Source organism: Oncorhynchus tshawytscha, unplaced genomic scaffold (assembly GCF_018296145.1).
Source record: "Oncorhynchus tshawytscha isolate Ot180627B unplaced genomic scaffold, Otsh_v2.0 Un_contig_4226_pilon_pilon, whole genome shotgun sequence".
NCBI lineage: Eukaryota > Metazoa > Chordata > Actinopteri > Salmoniformes > Salmonidae > Oncorhynchus > Oncorhynchus tshawytscha.
Window position 1 is genome coordinate 41,480 of NW_024609164.1, and position 19,349 is coordinate 60,828.

Sequence of the window (19,349 nt, forward strand, 5' to 3'; positions counted from 1 at the left end):
TACACGCAAATACACTCCAATCTACTACAAAGTTCATATTCAATGTGATAAAAACAACTTGTTCCTTACTTTTTATTTCTTGAAACCACTTTTCAGACCTTGTTTTTCCTTTACCACATTTAGATGTACCCCTTGACTTCTGTTGAAACATTTAGTGTTTGTGTGTTTATCTTCTTGCCAAGTTTCCCGCAGAAGTTTATCCAGCTGAGTATCTGAAGTTACATTTTAACATGAATGTTTACAGGTTTGGTGCCAGGAACAAATAAATAAAATCAGATTTTATTGGTCACATACACATGGTTAGCAGATGAGCAAGAGGACAAGTACATTAGAGTGTCTAGTTCCTCTGTCCAGTGTCTGTGTTCTTTTTCCCATCTTAATCTTTTCTTTTTATTGGCCAGTCTGAGAGATGGCTTTTTCTTTGCAACTCTGCCTCGAAGGCCACCATCCCAGAGTCGCCTCTTGACTGTTGACGTTGAGACTGGTGTTTTGCGGGTATTATTTAATGAAGCTGCCAGTTGAGGACTTGTGAGGGTGTTTCTCAAACAAGACACTCTAATGTACTTGTACTCTTGCTCAGTTGTGCACCGGGGCCTCCCACTCCTCTTTCTATTCTGGTTAGAGCCAATTTGCGCTGTTCTGTGAAGGGAGTAGTACACAGCATTGTACGAGATCTTCAATTTCTTGGCAGTTTCTCGCATAGAATAGCCTTCATTTCTCTGAACAAGAATAGGCTGACGAGTTTCAGAATAAAGATCTTTGTTTCTGGCCATTTTGAGCCTGTAATCGAACCCACAAATGCTGATGCTCCAGATACTCATCTAGTCTAAAGAAGGCCATTTTATTGCTTCTTTAATCAGGACAATAGTTTTTAGATGTGCTAACATAATTGCAAAAGGGTTTTATAAGGAACAATTAGCCTTTTAAAATGATAAACTTGGATTAGTTAACACAATGTGCCATTGGAACACAGGAGTGATGGTTGCTGATAATGGGACTCTGTACTCCTATGTAGATTTTCCATTAAAAAATCTGCCGTTTCCAGCTACAATAATCATTTACAACATTAACAATGTCGACACAGTATTTCTGATCAATTTGATGTTCATTTTAATGGTCAAAAAATTGCTTTTCTTTCAAAAACATTTCTAAGTGACCCCAAACTTTTGAACGGAAGTGTATATCAGAACAAATAGCAGCAGGAATGGTTATACAGCTAGAGACACAATACTGTTCAAATATATATCAGTATATTATGGAAAGCAGTTATTGCAGCTAAATACAATTATAATTACCCACATATGCAATCACTGTCCAACCCCTCCTGGGACCATCCCCCAACCCCTCCTTGGACCACCCCAATCCAACCCCCAACCCCTCCTGGACACACTGATTTCAATGTCCTTTGTCAAGGTCAGATGACTTTCAGTCAACAGTCTCTTGTGTATCTTCACTCCGTAGCCCACATTCTAGTCTGTCTCTGATGATGTCATTTAGAACACCATTCAACTCAGTGTTCTGATAGTTTCTTTAATGCAACAGCAAACATTGGTACTGATTCTCCCTCTTCCTGATGTCTCCTGTGGAACCTGAACCTTTCAGCATTAACTAGTGGTTCCTGTGAAAAATGTCCTTTAAGTATCTCCACAATATCCCCATACGTCTTATTACCTGATCTGTCTGGCTGTAGCAGGCTGTCTAGTAAATTACATGTCTTTGGCCCCATTACACTAAAACATGTAGGCACAATGTTGTCCTGATCAATGTCATTTACAAGAACAAAATATTTAAACTCTTCTGTATATGAGCTCCTCTGCTCAAAACTTTCATCAAACTGTTCAATGGTTCCAACAATTACAGACATTTTTCATTTCTCAATAAGTTCCTGATTGTCACTCACTTCAATATTGTCCTCAACCACAGCAATATTTTCCTCAGTCACGTGATCTTCATTCACTTCACTCACTGACGTTTGCTGCTAAGTGCGTTCATTTATCAGTTTTAATTAAAAGGTTTGTCTTTATTTTTTTTCACCTTTATTTAACTAGGCAAGTCAGTTTTAAGAACAAATTCTTATTTTCAATGATGGCCGAGGAACAGTGGGGCAGAACGACAGATTTGTGCCTTGTCAGCTCGGGGATTCGTTCTTGCAACATTTCGGTTACTAGTCCAACGCTCTAACGACTAGGCTACGCTGCCACCCCTACACTCTAACCACTAGGCTACCTGCCGCCCCTACACTCTAACCACTAGGCTACCTGCCACCCCTACACTCTAACCACTAGGCTACCTGCCACCCCTACACTCTAACCACTGCCGCTGCCACCCCTACACTCTAACCACTAGACTACCTGCCGCCCCTACACTCTAACCACTAGGCTACGCTGCCACCCCTACACTCTAACCACTAGGCTACGCTGCCACCCCTACACTCTAACCACTAGGCTACGCTGCCACCCAATATACAACAAATACATACATAAATAAGTAAATGGACACGAAACAAACCCATAGAGGAATTTAAATGTTCCGTTCTAGAAAGTAGGGCCATGGGATAGAGTCAGAAAGGTCAGTATGTTTGTTAACTGGTTACAGAGGTGACATAACAAGCATAAGGTCCATTATAACACAGTGAAGTAGGGCTATGGGATAGAGTCAGAAAGGTCATTATGGTTGTTAACTGGTTACAGAGGTGACATAACAAGCATAAGGTCCATTATAACACAGTGAAGTAGGGCTATGGGATAGAGTCAGAAAGGTCAGTATGTTTGTTAACTGGTTACAGAGGTGACATAACAAGCATAAGGTCCATTATAACACAGTGAAGTAGAGGTGGGAGCTGAAAGCAGACATGGACAGTGAGACGGTATGAGGAGGTCAGGGTCAAACACCAGATCAGGACATGTAGAAATGGCAGGGCTGGAAATAGACACAGACACATTCTGATAGACAACATAAGGTCCATTATAACACATGGCTCAGACAAACTGCAAACCTGAGACACCCAAACAGAAGATGCCATAACAAAGTCCTGACCTGAGACACCCAAACAGAAGATACCATAACACAGTGGGTCTAGGGTTTCTGGGATAATGGTGTTGATGTGAGACATGACCAGCCTTTCATAGCACTTCATAGCTACAGACGTGAGTGCTACGCGTCGGTAGTCATTTTGGCAGGTTACCTTAGCGTTCTTGGGCACAGGGACTATGGTGGTCTGCTTAAAACATGTTTGTATTACAGACTCAGACAGGGAGAGGTTGAAAATGTCAGTGAAGACACTTGCCAGTTGATCAACACATGCTCACAGTACACGTCCTGGTAATCCTTCTGGCTCTGCAGCCTTGTGAATGTTGACCTGTTTAAAGGTCTTACTCACATCGAGCGCGTGATCACACAGTCTTCTGGAACAGCTGGTTCTCTCATACATGTTTCAGTGTTCTTTACCTCGAAGCGAGCATAGAAGTAGTTTAGCTCATCTGGTAGGCTCGTGTCACTGGGCAGCTCTCGGCTGTGCTTCCCTTTGTAGTCTGTAATGGTTTGCAAGCCCTGCCACATCACAGGGATCTGGGCGTGTTCCCGAGAAAGCAGTGTATTGTTTGCGTCGGGCTCGTCAGACTCGTTAAAAGCAAAAAAAAAGGATTCTGCCAGTCCGTGGTAAGTAATCACAGACCTGATGTCCAGAAGTGATTTTTTTGGTCATAAGAGATGGTAGCGGCACCATTATGTAGCAGCAACATTATGTACAAAATAAGTAAATAAATAAGTTACAAACAATGCAAATAACCTAACAAAAAACACAATCGGTTGGGGGCACATAAAACGTCTGCCTTCTTCTCCGGGGACATTTATGTATGAGTGTGTGTGTGTGTCCAGTGCATATGTGTGTCCAGTGTGTGTGTCCAGTATGTGTGTCCAGTATGTGTGTGTCCAGTGCGTGTCTGTGTGTGTGTTGCGTGTGTGTGTCCTGTGTGTGTGTGTGTGTGTTAGTGTGTGTGTGTACCGTGTGTGTGAGTCCAGTGTGTGTGTGTGTCCTGTGTGTGTGTGTGTGTTAGTGTGTGTGTGTACCGTGTGTGTGAGTCCAGTGTGTGTGTACCGTGTGTGTGAGTCCAGTGTGTGTGTGTGTCCTGTGTGTGTGTGTTAGTGTGTGTGTGTACCAGTGTGTGTGTGTTAGTGTGTGTGTACGAGTGTGTGTGTACCGTGTGTGTGAGTCCAGTGTGTGTGTACCTGTGTGTGTGAGTCCAGTGTGTGTGTGTGTTAGTGTGTGTGTGTGTGTGTGAGTCCAGTGTGTGTGTACCGTGTGTGTGTACCGTGTGTGTTTGTGTGTGTGTGTACCGTGTGTGTGTACCGTGTGTGTGAGTCCAGTGTGTGTGTGTGTGTGTGTACCGTGTGTGTGCAGTGTGTGTGTGTACCGTGTGTGTTTGTGTGTGTGTGTACCGTGTGTGTGAGTCCAGTGTGTGTGTACCGTGTGTGTGTCCAGTGTGTGTGTGTGTGTGTGTGTGTGTGTGTTTGTGTGTGTGTGTGTGTGTGTGTGTCCAGTGTGTGTGTACCGTGTGTGTGAGTCCAGTGTGTGTGTGTGAGTCCAGTGTGTGTGTGTGAGTCCAGTTTGTGTGTACCGTGTGTGTGAGTCCAGTGTGTGTGTACTGTGTGTGTGTGTCGTGTGTGTGAGTGTGTGTGTGTGTGTGTGTGTGTGTGTGTGTGTGTGTGTGTGTGTGTACCGTGTGTGTGAGTCCAGTGTGTGTGTGTGTCCTGTGTGTGTGTGTGTGTGTTTGTGTGTGTGTGTACCGTGTGTGTGTGTCCAGTGTGTGTGTGTGTCCTGTGTGTGTGTGTGTGTGTCCTCCTGTTTGTGTGTGTGTACCGTGTGTGTGAGTCCAGTGTGTGTGTACCGTGTGTGTTCTCACAGGGCGCAGGATCACAGAAAGAGACGGACACAGAGTTACCATGGTTATTATTTCCAGGAATAAACTGGTCCAAACTGGTGTGTGTGTTCCTCCATGTATTTAAATGTCATATTGTGATCAAACATAAAACACATGATTACAGTGAAACATCATGTTGTGTTTGACACAGGGACCACCTGACACAGGGACACTGAGGAGGTAACATCATAAACCCTAAACCCTGGATAGAGGGGCTCAGTGAATGTGGTGTAGAATGTGTGCAGGTGGGTCAGTGTGTCAGAGGAGACTCTGTAGAAGGACAGAGTACCAGCTGGCCAGTCCAGATACACTCCTACTCTGTGGGAGCTGGAGGATGGGACGTCTATGGTAGTGTGATTATTATTGTGACAGGCCTTGTAACTGTAGTCAGAGCAGACCAGACTCCAGGACTTGTCATTGTATCCAATCCCACAGTCAATGCCCCCTCCTCTCCTTTTGATTCCTTTATATGTCACTCCCATAACAGCCCCTCCCCCACTCCTCTCTACCTCCCAGTAACAGCGCCCAGTCAGACCCTCTCTACACAACACCTGTTCACAGTCCTCAAATCTCTCTGGGTGACCAGGATACTGCCGCTCCTGTCTCCTACATGTCACCTTTCTGTTCTCCTCAGACAGAGAGAGGAGTCTGTTTACTGTGTTTGGGTCCAGTGTGAGATCACAGGCATCTGATGGATGAAACCAGACACAATATTAGGAGTCATCATCATTCACATTAGAATGTTAACTCACTTTTCACTAATTCATTCAATGTAGATGTGGCTAGGTATCAACAGGAGAAGTTAAGGTAACTTGAGACTTGTTGAATGATCATATGTTATACTGTATGGTAATGTAAAAAAACACTTATTCACAAAAATGACACGCATACACACCCTGAACACACACACATATGTAACATGAACATGCCACTCACCTACACAGACACACACATTGTCAAAGCAACTCTTTCTAAACTTTGGTGTCCTTGATTTCTGCTTCTGTAGAACTACAGATTATATTTAATATGACCAAGTACGTAATGATGGTGGTCTTTGACTTTGACTTAACTTGAATTGAATTTAAGACTTTTTCTTAATCATATTCTTCACAGCAGTCAACACTCACATTTTCTAAGGCCAGGTTTCATTGTGTACTCTCCACCATGTTCCACACTGTAGTGGTAAGCAGAAGAACAGACAGTCATTGAGGGATACACACAGCACACACAGTCAGCATATAACTTTGTCCAAGTGGTGGTAAGAATGTTTGTCTTAACAGGCCTGATAACTCAAACATGTCTGATATGAACATTGACATAAACCCTCTACATACTTGAGTTTCTCCAGTCTGCAGTGTGGATCCTCCAGTCCAGCAGAGAGCAGTCTGACTCCTGAGTCTCCTGGGTGATTGTAGCTCAGGTCCAGCTCTCTCAGGTGTGAGGGGTTTGACTTCAGAGCTGAGACCAGAGAAGCACAGCCTTCCTCTGTGACTAGACAGCCTGACAGCCTGCAAAGAGATCATCATCATTTCACAAACACACTGTTAACTGACCAGACCATTTAAAAAGAAGTATCAGTCAAAAGACAGACAGTGAGGTATCATATTTAGATTGTATTGAGTATTCAGTCCACACCAAACAAAATCAAAATCAAATCCAACTTTATTTGTCACATGCGCCGAATACAACAAGCGTAGACCTTGCCGTGAAATGCTTACTTACAAGCCCTTAACCAACAGTGCAGTTCAAGAAGAGTTAAGAAAATATTTACCAAATAAACTAAAGTAAAAAACTAAATGAAAAATTATAAAAAGTAACACAATAACATAACAATAATGATGTTATATACAGGGGGTACCAGTATTGAGTCAGAGTGCGGGGTTACAAGTTAGTTGAAATAATTTTTACATGTAGGTAGGGGTGAAGTGACTATGCAAAGATATTTAACAGCGAGTATCAGCAGTGTACAACCAAATGGATGGGGAGAGTGGGGGTCTATGTAATGGTCCGGTGGCCTTTTGATTAATTGTTCAGTAGTCTTATGGCTTGGGGGGTAGAAGCTATTAAGGAGCCTTTTGGTCCCAGACTTGGCGCTACGGTACCGCTTGCCGTGCGGTAGCAGAGAAAACAGTCTATGACGAGGGTGACTTGAGTCTGACAATTTTAGGGGCTTTCCTCTGACACCGCCTATTATATAGGTCCTGGGTGGCAGGAAGCTTGGCCCCAGTCATGTACTGGGCCATACGCACTACCCTCTGTAGAGCCTTGTGGTCAGATGCCGAGCAGTTGCCATAGCAGGCGGTGATGCAACCGGTAAGGATGCTCTCGATGATGCAGCTGTAGATCCTTTTGAGGATAGGGGGACCCATGCCAAATATTTTCAGTCTCCTGAGGGGGAAAGTTTGGTAATTTGGTAAAACTGATTTAATTTTGCCTGCATTAAAGTCCCTGGCCACTAGGAGCGCAGCTTCTGGATGAGCATTTTCTTGTTTGCTTATGGCCTGATAGAGTTAGTTGAGTGCGGTCTTAGTGCCAGCATCGGTCTGTGGTGGTAAGTAGATGGCTATGAATAATATAGATGAGAACTCTCTTGGTAGATAGTGTGGTCTACAGCTTATCATAAGGTACTCTCTCGGGTGAGCAATACCTCGATACTTCTTTAATATTAGACATCACGCACCAATTGCTATTGACGGAAAGACACACACCCCCACCCCTCGTCTTACCAGACGTAGCTTCTCTGTTCTGCTGGTGCATTAAAAATCCCACCAGCTCGATATTATCCGTGTCGTCGTTCAGCTACGACTCGGTGAAACATTAGATATTACAGTTCTTAATGTCCTGTCGGTAGGATAATCGTAATCGTAGGTCATCAATTTTATTTTCCAATGATTGCATGCTAGCAAGTAGAATGGATGGCAGTGGGAGTTTAAGCGCTCGCCTACGGATTCTCAGAAGGCAGCTCAATTTGCGTCCTCTTTTCCTCCATCTTTTCTTCATCCAAATGATGGGGATTTGGGCCTGTTCCCGGGAGAGCAGTATATCCTACTCGTTAAAGGAAAAAGCTTCCTCCAGTTCGTAGTGAGGAATCGCAGTTCTTATGTCCAGAAGTTATTTCTCGGTCATAAGAGACGGTAGCAGCAACATTATGTAAAAAATAAGTAAAATAATATATGTGACAAACAACGCTAAAAAACGAACAAAATAACAATTGATTAGGAAGTAAGACGTCAGCCATCCTCTTCGGCGCCATCTTAGGACAGTGAAGCTAACATTTAAATGTGGTTCTAAACTATATCATTTTCAATTTTAGATAAAATGTTTCATATAAGGTAACAGTATATAATGTCACCTTTTATTTGAGGGTATTTTCATACACATCCGTTTCACCATTTAGAAAAATAAACACACTTTATGTATCTAGTCCCCCTATTTGAAAAAGTAAAAGTATTCTGACCAATTCACGTATTGTGTATTAAAATTGTCAAAAGTTTAGTGCAATGAATACATCAAGCTTGTGACTGCCATGATTAGGAAAACATCATGAGTTAATCATTAATAATAACGAGTGAGAGAATTACAGAGGCTACAACAAAACATACTAACCTCTCACCATTAACCTCTAATTAAAGGTTACATTCTGTACTGTCGTCTAATATGAAACATTTGATCTCAATCCAAAATGCTGGAGTATAGCACCAAATTTAAAACTGTAAGCTTCACTGTCCAAACACACATGATGTGGACTGTGTGTGTCTGGTAAACACACATGATGTGGACTATGTGTGTCTGGTAAACACATATGATGTGGACTATGTGTCTGGTAAACACATATGATGTGGACTATGTGTGTCTGGTAAACACATGATGATGTGTGACATATATGGTGTGTCTGGTAAACACATATGATGTGGACTATGTGTGTCTGGTAAACACATATGATGTGGACTATGTGTGTCTGGTAAACACATATGATGTGGACTATGTGTGTCTGGTAAACACATATGATGTGGACTATGTGTGTCTGGTAAACACATATGATGTGTGTCTGGTAAACACATATGATGTGGACTATGTGTGTCTGGTAAACACATATGATGTGGACTATGTGTGTCTGGTAAACACATATGATGTGGACTATGTGTGTCTGGTAAACACTATGTGTGTCTGGTAAACACATATGATGTGGACTATGTGTGTCTGGTAAACACATATGATGTGGACTATGTGTGTCTGGTAAACACATATGATGTGGACTATGTGTGTCTGGTAAACACATATGATGTGGACTATGTGTCTGGTAAACACATATGATGTGGACTATGTGTGTCTGGTAAACACATATGATGTGGACTATGTGTGTCTGGTAAACACATATGATGTGGACTATGTGTGTCTGGTAAACACATATGATGTGGACTATGTGTGTCTGGTAAACACATATGATGTGGACTATGTGTGTCTGGTAAACACATATGATGTGGACTATGTGTACCTGGTAAACACATATGATGTGGACTATGTGTACCTGGTAAACACATATGATGTGGACTATGTGTGTCTGGTAAACACATATGATGTGGACTATGTGTACCTGGTAAACACATATGATGTGGACTATGTGTACCTGGTAAACACATATGATGTGGACTATGTGTACCTGGTAAACACATATGATGTGGACTATGTGTACCTGGTAAACACATATGATGTGGACTATGTGTACCTGGTAAACACATATGATGTGGACTATGTGTACCTGGTAAACACATATGATGGACTATGTACCTGGTAAACACATATGATGTGGACTATGTGTACCTGGTAAACACATATGATGTGGACTATGTGTGTCTGGTAAACACATATGATGTGGACTATGTGTGTCTGGTAAACACATATGATGTGGACTATGTGTACCTGGTAAACACATATGATGTGGACTATACCTGTAAACACATATGATGTGGACTATGTGTACCTGGTAAACACATATGATGTGGACTATGTGTACCTGGTAAACACATATGATGTGGACTATGTGTACCTGGTAAACACATATGATGTGGACTATGTGTACCTGGTAAACACATATGATGTGGACTATGTGTGTCTGGTAAACACATATGATGTGGACTATGTGTACCTGGTAAACACATATGATGTGGACTATGTGTACCTGGTAAACACGTGGATCTGGTGAACAGTTATCACTTGTTGACCAAATACAGTGTTGTGTCTTTGGTTATGCCGGATTAAGTGATGTGACATGCTATTTTATAAAATCCTTTCTTTGTAATGAATATTACCTGATTGAACTAATCATGTAAATGTAATTAACTAGAATGTCGGGGCACCACGAAATAATGTTTATAAAGCTGTTATCTTCCGAATAAACTCTTAAAGACCGAGTAATATTTTACATCAATAGCAGTCAACATTAATCGGCACCTTAATTCAGTCTCATCTGAAAGTTATAAATTCTTGGTTATCTTCACAAACAAACCCTGGCTAACAAGTTGAATCAGCAATTCAAAATTGGGTTTCATTATTTATTTACTAAATACATAAGTAATCACACAGAATTACACATACACAGAATGAATCATACCTTGATTACAAATGATGTCATAAAGGAAAACGTCTCTAGCGGACGGAACAGATATGACAGCTGGTTACACAAAAGAAAAGGGGCTGGGTTTGAGTGAAAGAGCGGGAAGACTGAGGAACAAAGGGAGAAGCGATGTCTCTATTGTAAATATGGTATCTTATGCATTCTAAATTACCGCCCATTTGGAAAAGGAAAATGCAATAAATATTTACTCTGAGCTGCGCTTCGGTAATTTGGTGGTAGATGGAAGGCCGTGTTGCCCAACCGAGTTCTATTGAACAATGTCTCTGCTGGTAAATTGGATACGTTGTAGTAATGTCGTTGTGTGGTAGACGGGATACTCTGTCTGTTCTTTCCTAAGCTCACTTTTGCAGCTGCTGTTGCTAACTCAACGGCTAGGAGGTATCACTTCTGTAGTGAATAAGAGTTCATACCATTCGCAACCAAATCTCACGCTCAGGTTGGCTTCGTTCTGTAGTTATTATCTGAACCATTCTGACATCGGTTCGTCATCCTAATTTACCCGGAACAGTTATTATCTGAACCATTCTGACATCGGACCGTCATCCTAATGTACCCGGAACAGTTATTATCTGAACCATTCTGACATCGGATCTTCATCCTAATGTACCCGGAACAGCTATTATCTGAACCATGCTGACATCGGACCGGCATCCTAATGTACCCGGCACAGCTATTATCTGAACCATTCTGACATCGGATCGTCATCCTAATGTACCCGGAACAGCTATTATCTGAACCATTCTGACATCGGATCGTCATCCTAATGTACCCGGAACAGTTATTATCTGAACCATTCTGACATCGGACCGTCCTCCGAATGTACCCAGAACAGTTATTATCTGAACCCTTCTGACATCGGATCTTCATCCTAATGTACCCAGAACAGTTATTATCTGAACCCTTCTGACATCGGATCTTCATCCTAATGTACCCAGAACAGGAGGTTACATTTTCGTCAAGACTTTATATAGTGGAGGGAGAAGGGTGTGTTTTCATAGTTTACAGCCCATGTCTCTTCACAGGGGCGGGTCACTGATTGAGCAGAGCCCTAAACCTTATGAAAACCCAAAACCCAAATGAAGCTAAAATTACATTTAATCTTTTCACCAATAATGTTATATTCAAACATTTAAATTGAACAACAATTCCATGTGAATCCGATAACTACAATGCTCAGACTAGAGTTTATGTCATCCTATCATTGATGAGAATATCTCAGATGACAACCGAACTGACATCATATTCATTAAGTACCCACGCATATGTTCAACTGGTCGGATTACCAGAATATGGTTCATTTGCTCCCACCTTCTGATGTTCCCAGAAACTCTATGTTAACCAAGGGTTTTTTAAATGTTACATCAGTAGGGTAGAGAGAGGAAAAGGGGGGGGAAGAGGTATTTGTGACAGTCATAAACCTATCCCCAGGCCAACGTCATGACAACAGGAATACTGACCTCAGAGTCTCCAGTTTACAGTGGGGATTCCCCAGTCCAGCAGAGAGCAGCTTCACTCCTGAATCCTTCAGGTCATTGTTACTCAGATCCAGCTCTCTCAGGTGTGAGGGGTTTGACCTCAGAGCAGAGGCCAGAGAAGCACAGCCTTTGTCCGTGACTCCACAGCCTGACAGCCTGACAAAGAGATCATCATGATTTCACAAACACACTGTTCATTTAACACCAGGATTGTAGAAGGACAATTGCAGATGCATTTGGTTCATTCTCTCAAACAACATATATAGTAGATTCATCTTCTGTCTCCTAGAATTTTATGGTTATTTTATTATACTAATGTGAACAGCAATGTACTGATTCAATATGTTATTCAACAATATACATATTTTTCTCTAAACTGAATATTTCATCCTGCTGATTAGTTCTTAAATATCATTGTATTTACTCACAGAGCAGCTCTGGAGGCGTTGACCACTGGCAGCAGCCTCAGAAGACCTTCCTCTGATCTGGAGTATTTCTTCAGATCAAACACATCCAGCTCCTTTTCTGAAGACAGCAACACAAAGACCAGAGCTGACCACTGTGAAGGTGAGAGTTTGGCTTCTGAGAGACTTCCTGAGCTCAGGTAGCTTTGGATCTCCTCCACTAAAGAATGGTCATTCAGTTCATTCAGACAGTGGAACAGATTGATGCACCTCTCTGGAGAGGGATTCTCCCTGATCTTCTTCTTGATGTACTTGACTGTTTTTTCATGGCTCTGTGAGCTGCTTCTTGTCTTTATCAGTAGACCTCGTAAGTGCTTCTGATTGGACTCCAGTGAGAGGCCCAGAAGGAAACGGAGGAAAAGGTCCAGGTTTCCTGTCTCACTTTGTAAGGCTTCATCCACAGCACTCTTGTAGACGGTGACTTTAATTTTCTGTCTGATCCTCACATAAAAGTTCCTGGACGCTGATTGAGGTTCGGCCATTAGATTCTCATTGTTGCTGAATGAAAGGAACACATATACAGCAGCCAGAAACTCCTGAATGCTCAGATGCACGAAGCAGTACACCTTGTCCTGGTACAGCCCACATTCCTCTTTAAAGATCTGTGTGCACAATCCTGAGTACACTGAGGCTTCGTTGACATCAATGCCAGCCTCCTTCAGGTCTTCTTCATAGAAAATCAGATTGCCATTCACAAGCTGTTGAAATGCCAGTTTTCCCAGTGACAGAATGCTCTCTTTATTCCAGTGTGGACCTGTCTCTTCTTTCCCAAGATACTTTTCGTTCTTCTTTATAGTATGAAACACCACAAGGTGTGTGTACATCTCAGTCAGAGTCTTGGGCATCTCTTCTCTCTTATGTTTCAGCATGTGTTCAAGGACTGTTGCAGAAATCCAACAGAAGACTGGAATGTGGCACATGATGTGGAGGCTCCTTGATGTCTTTATGTGTGAGATGATTCTGCTGGCCAGGTCCTCATCACTGAATCTCTTCCTGAAGTACTCCTCCTTCTGTGGGTCATTGAACCCTCGTACCTCTGTCACCTGGTCAACACACTCTGAAGGGATCTGATTGGCTGCTGCAGGTCGGGTAGTTATCCAGAGGAGAGCAGAGGGAAGCAGGTTTCCCTTGATGAGATTTGTCAGCAGAACATCCACTGAGGTTGACTTTGTGACGTCACAACAGATCTTGTTCTTCTGGAAGTCTAGGGGCAGTCGGCACTCATCCAGACCATCAAAGATGAACAGAACTTTGTACTTGTTGTAGTTGGAGATTCTTGATTCTTTGGTTTCCATTGAGAAGTGGTTGAGAAGTTCAATCAAAGTGTGTTTTTTCTCTTTCATCAAATTCAGCTCCCGAAAAGGGAATGAAAAACAAATTGGACATCCTGATTTGCTTTTCCTTCAGCCCAGTCCAGAATGAACTTCTGCACAGAGACTGTTTTTCCAATGCCAGCGACTCCCTTTGTCAGCACAGTTCTGATAAGTTTGTCTTGTCCAGTTAAGGGTTTGAAGATGTCGTTACATTTGATTGCAGTCTCTGGTCTTGCTTGTTTCCTGGTTGTTGTCTCAATCTGTCTCAGCTCATGTTCATTATTGACCTCTCCTGTTCCACCCTCTGTGATGTAGAGCTCTGTGTAGATCTTATTGAGAAGTGTTGGGTTTCCTTGTTTAGCGATCCCCTCAAATACACATTGAAATTTCTCCTTTAGATGAGATTTGAGTTCACGTTGGCAAATCACAGCAAGCTCATCTGAATGAAGAAATAACACAGAGGATATTAATATTACATCTGATTGAATGCCTACAGTATTGTTAGACTGTGCTATAATGTTTAAATTGTAATAATGTATTCTCTTACTGTAACTGTCTGTATAAATGTGTAAATGTTTTCATTATACATTACACACTGGTGTGACTGATTTATATCATTATTGATGGTATTATTAATTATCTTTTGTCTAAATTAATCACCACAACACATCCCTGCTGGTACTGTACTTGATGAGGTCACTAGGTGTTGTGTTAATTCTGGTACAATATAAGTGTTACACGGCTACTTTAGCTGTACTTTAGCTACAGCTTTTAAATGTTTGTTATAAAACAGCATTCATCATGAGGCAGACAGCTCTTACTTTTCTCCAGTGTGTCAGCAAGCTCCTTCTGGTTCATTTTCCTCAGGACGTGCAGTGTGATCTTCAGAGCCCCCTCTCTGGCACTGCTCTCCTGCTTCTCATCTTCAGCATCCACTTTCTTATCCTGCTTCTGACTCTCAAAGCCTTGTGGGAGTTCTGGACTAAGAATCCTCTTGAACATCTTCAGCTCGTTCTTCACAAATGTCATAATATTCTCTTCAAGCAACTGAAATAAATAAAGTAAATAATTTAAGCAAGAGAATAAATGCTTTCTCATGAACACATTAATGAATGATTGACAGATCAACTTTACTTGAGGTAAACAAAAACAAATGTACATAACAGGACCACATACACTGAATATAGAGGCCAGGTCTGTTTGATGACTCTGGGAAGACTGACCACTGAGAATCTCTGACTCTGATGTCTCCTGTTGGTCTCTGTTGACAAAACATCAAAGGATTGCACACACACACACACACACACAAAATACATTAAAAAAATTAAGAAATGGGAAAATGGGAGAGGAGAAATTACTATAGACAGTGTTGTTTAACTCACTGACCATGACCCTTGAGTTCTTCTTACCTTTGTTCAGTAGAAACGTCTCCCTCTCTAAACACTATAGGAGGATCCATAGACTTGTCACTCTTCATGGACACACAGCTGGGTACAGGGGAGGCTGGTCTCTCCTGCTTGATTGGACTTCAACACAACAGAGACAAACATTCCATATCTCATCTACTCTGAGCTCAGATGGGGAAAAATAAGAAGAGTTTCATTCCAAAACAACATATATATATATATATATATATATATATGTAAAAGTGATTTTCTTGTTTCAAGCAATTACGAGAGCAACAAAACTATTAACAAGGGAAGGACTGGATGAACATGTATCTGCTACCAGTACATATTACAATTCATATACACAAAGACAGCAGACAATATTATTAACAACTAACTATGAAGAACAATATACACATGTCACACAACTCACTTTGTGAACACACACCATCCCATAAGTCCAGAAAGATGTTATTGAGTCCAGCTGTTGGATGGGCAGAGATGTTGCTCTCTGTCACTGCTTGAGGGAGACTGAGAATATTGTGTAACCTGCAGAGTCACGATGATGGGCAGATGTCCGGCCCCTAGCAACCTCCCTAGCAACCACCCTAGCAAACTCCCTAGCAACCCCCTAGCAACCTTCCTAGCAACCTTTCAGGGCACATTTTGAGAAACTGGTTTATGGTTCCCCCTAGACTCTCAGGCTCTTGGGGGGTTGGGAGTGGAGTGTACTGCTTGGGGTTGTGAGGTGCTGATAACAGTTACCGCAGGGAATTCATAACAGAGATTTTTCCCAAGACAATCGTTATTAATGTTTTACTTGAAAACGCTCTTAATGTAACGCCTGCCTCACACCACTCGTAGAACAGCTAAGTGCATTGTCACTTTGAACACAGAAGATCTCTGCTAAACATAATATCACATGGTTTATCCGTCTCTCAGTGACCACCGATAACTTCAGAACAAAGTTGACTACAAATACAAAGTTGCCAAAGTTGTCTTTGCGATTGATACAAACAAGCGACGTGGAAAATGATGCTTCAAATGAAAACTGAGATGACGGGATTAAAATATAAAACAGTTACAGCTACAGACGCTTTTCATTCATATTGAAATACATTTCATGTTCAATCAATTCAGTTTTATTTGCTACTTTTAAACAGCTGTCTGTAATTTGTCTCAATTTATTTCATGATGTTTAGACTGGAAAGAGGTGGAGGGCGCTCAACCAGTGTGAGTCGAGGTCCAACCCCAGAATTCTATCCGCATTGAAAAGGAAAAGGCGCAACCATCGCTCACCATTACTTTCATCAGAATAACCAAACAAAGACAATGGACAAGTTCATGTAGGGCAGGGGTGTCAAACTCATTCCATGGAGGGCCTAGTGTCTGCTGTTTCTTGGTTTTTCCTTTCGATTAAGACCTAGACAACCAGGTGAGGGGAGTTCCTTAGTAATTAGTGACCTTAATTAATCAAACAAGTACAAAGAAGGAGTGAAAACCTGCAGACACTCTGCCCTCTGTGGAGTCTGACACGTGATATAGAGGAGGGGAAGACACTTAGGGAGAAAACTCTCTTCAGCTGGTGGTGCTAATGAGAGAAGGTGTGGTAGACTATACAGGTTGGTCCTCAGGGTGAAAGGGCTACTGTTGTTAATGCCTCCCCCTAGTGGTCAAATACAGAAATGGAACCAGTAAAAGCCACCTGACACCCGACTCAAGTGGATGTTCATAATACCCATAAAAACACAGAAATGGGTGAATAGTTTCTTCCTCCATAATGTTTCACATGGTGAAATCTATTAAAGTTTTGGCCTTTTGGCCGTTTTCGGCAACAGCTCAGAGATGGCACCTACAAAGGTTCTAACGATGAACTGAGCCTCAAGATGATTTTGGAAAACAGGGCCCTGGATAAAAATATCTGCTAAATTAAAAAAATAAATGTTTACATACGTATCTCATATTACTGTACATATATATTTTTTTGTACATTTTATAATATTGATGTCACAAACGAATCATTTGTACTGTTCTTAATTAAAACGTTTGTTGTTTGTGACATTTGACTGGGTAAAACCAGTACCACAATCAGTACTACTGACTTCTCTGAGAGTGACATTTGACTGGGTAAAACCAGTACCACAATCAGTACTACTGACTTCTCCGAAAGTGACATTTTACTGGGTAAAACCAGTACCACAATCAGTACTACTGACTTCTCTGAGAGTGTCATTTGACTGGGTAAAACCAGTACCACAATCAGTACTACTGACTTCTCTGAGAGTGTCATTTGACTGGGTAAAACCAGTACCACAATCAGTACTACTGACTTCTCTGAGAGTGACATTTGACTGGGTAAAACCAGTACCACAATCAGTACTACTGACTTCTCTGAAAGTGACATTTGACTGGGTAAAACCAGTACCACAATCAGTACTACTGACTTCTCTGAAAGTGACATTTGACTGGGTAAAACCAGTACCACAATCAGTACTACTGACTTCTCTGAGAGTGTCATTTGACTGGGTAAAACCAGTACCACAATCAGTACTACTGACTTCTCTGAGAGTGTCATTTGACTGGGTAAAACCAGTACCACAATCAGTACTACTGACTTCTCTGAGAGTGACATTTGACTGGGTAAAACCAGTACCACAATCAGTACTACTGACTTCTCTGAGAGTGTCATTTGACTGGGTAAAACCAGTACCACAATCAGTACTACTGACTTCTCTGAGAGTGACATTTGACTGGGTAAAACCAGTACCACAATCAGTACTACTGACTTCTCTGAGAGTGACATTTGACTGGGTAAAACCAGTACCACAATCAGTACTACTGACTTCTCTGAGAGTGACATTTGACTGGGTAAAACCAGTACCACAATCAGTACTACTGACTTCTCTGAGTGTCATTTGACTGGGTAAAACCAGTACCACAATCAGTACTACTGACTTCTCTGAGAGTGAGGCAGATGTATAGCAGCATTTTGCATACAGAAAAAAACCCTGTGATGATTTGTCTTTCTTAAATGAAACCATCAAGTGATAGATTTTAATACCCCATAAAGACAAAGTGAAAACAGATTTTTTGTCTTTTTTGCTAATTTATTTAAAAAAAAGATGAAATACTTTATTTACATAAGTATTCAGACCCTTTGCTATGAACCTCTAAATTGTGTTCAGGTGCATCCTGTTTTCCATTGATCATCCTTAAGATGTTTCTACAACTTGATTGGAGTCCACCTGTGGTAAATTCAATTGATTGGACATGATTTGGAAAGCCACACACCTTTCTATATAAGGTCCCACAGTAGACAGTGCATGTCAGAGCAAAAACCAAGCAATGATGTTGAAGGAATAGTCCATAGAGCTCCGAGACAGGATTGTGTTGAGGGTACAAAACAATTTCTGCTGCATTGAAGGTCCCAAAGAACACAGTGGCCTCCATCATTCTTAAATGGAAGACGTTTGGAACCACCAGGACTCTTGCTAGAAGCATGGTGGTGGCAGCATCATGCTGTGGGGGTGTTAATCAGGGGCAGGGACCCTTTCAGAATAAGGCTGTAACGTACCAAAATGAGGAAAAAGTCAAGGGGTCTGAATACTTTCCGAATGCACTTTAACTGTTCTGTGATTGGTCTGAGGCAGGAGTTAGATTATGAGTGTTTTCAAATGCGATTTTAATAAGGATGAACTTAGCCTAACTGGGCCCAGATCAGTTGACATAACATTATAGGCCTACCAGTAGCAGGACAGAGAATGTAGCCAAGGCCAGATATTTTTCACAACATTTCCTACAGAGACCATCAGGTCAGTCAGCATGATAAGTGACTACAGCTCAAACCTACTCTGACTATATAATGTCTGACGATTACCTAACTTTATGTGCCGCCTCTTTATTCAGCCAGCTTTGTTCTGACTTTAACTAGGCTAGTACTGACAGAGAGATAAGACCTGGGTTCTGTCAGGTGGTCTATATATATATATATATATACTGGCAGTAGGAGTGGCTAGTACTGATAGAGAGATTAGACCTGGGTTCTGTCAGGTGGTCTATATATATATATATATACTGGCAGTAGGAGTGGCTAGTACTGATAGAGAGATAAGACCTGGGTTCTGTCAGGTGGTCTATATATATATATATATACTG

General features: G+C 41.6%; 1 protein-coding gene and 1 pseudogene across 1 annotated transcript in view; both read right to left on the reverse strand.

The window, feature by feature from the left end:
• Positions 1 to 4,983: 4,983 nt before the first annotated feature.
• Positions 4,984 to 19,349, reverse strand: part of LOC121838751 (NLR family CARD domain-containing protein 3-like) — a 48,608-nt gene continuing 34,242 nt past the window's right edge. Inside the window, exon 10 of the mRNA XM_042314386.1 lies at positions 4,984 to 5,090. Coding sequence (XP_042170320.1) covers positions 5,019 to 5,090 — 72 coding nt within the window. The 3' untranslated portion in view covers positions 4,984 to 5,018. The remainder of the gene's footprint in view (positions 5,091 to 19,349) is intronic.
• LOC112238430 lies at positions 5,721 to 15,355 on the reverse strand (annotated as a pseudogene).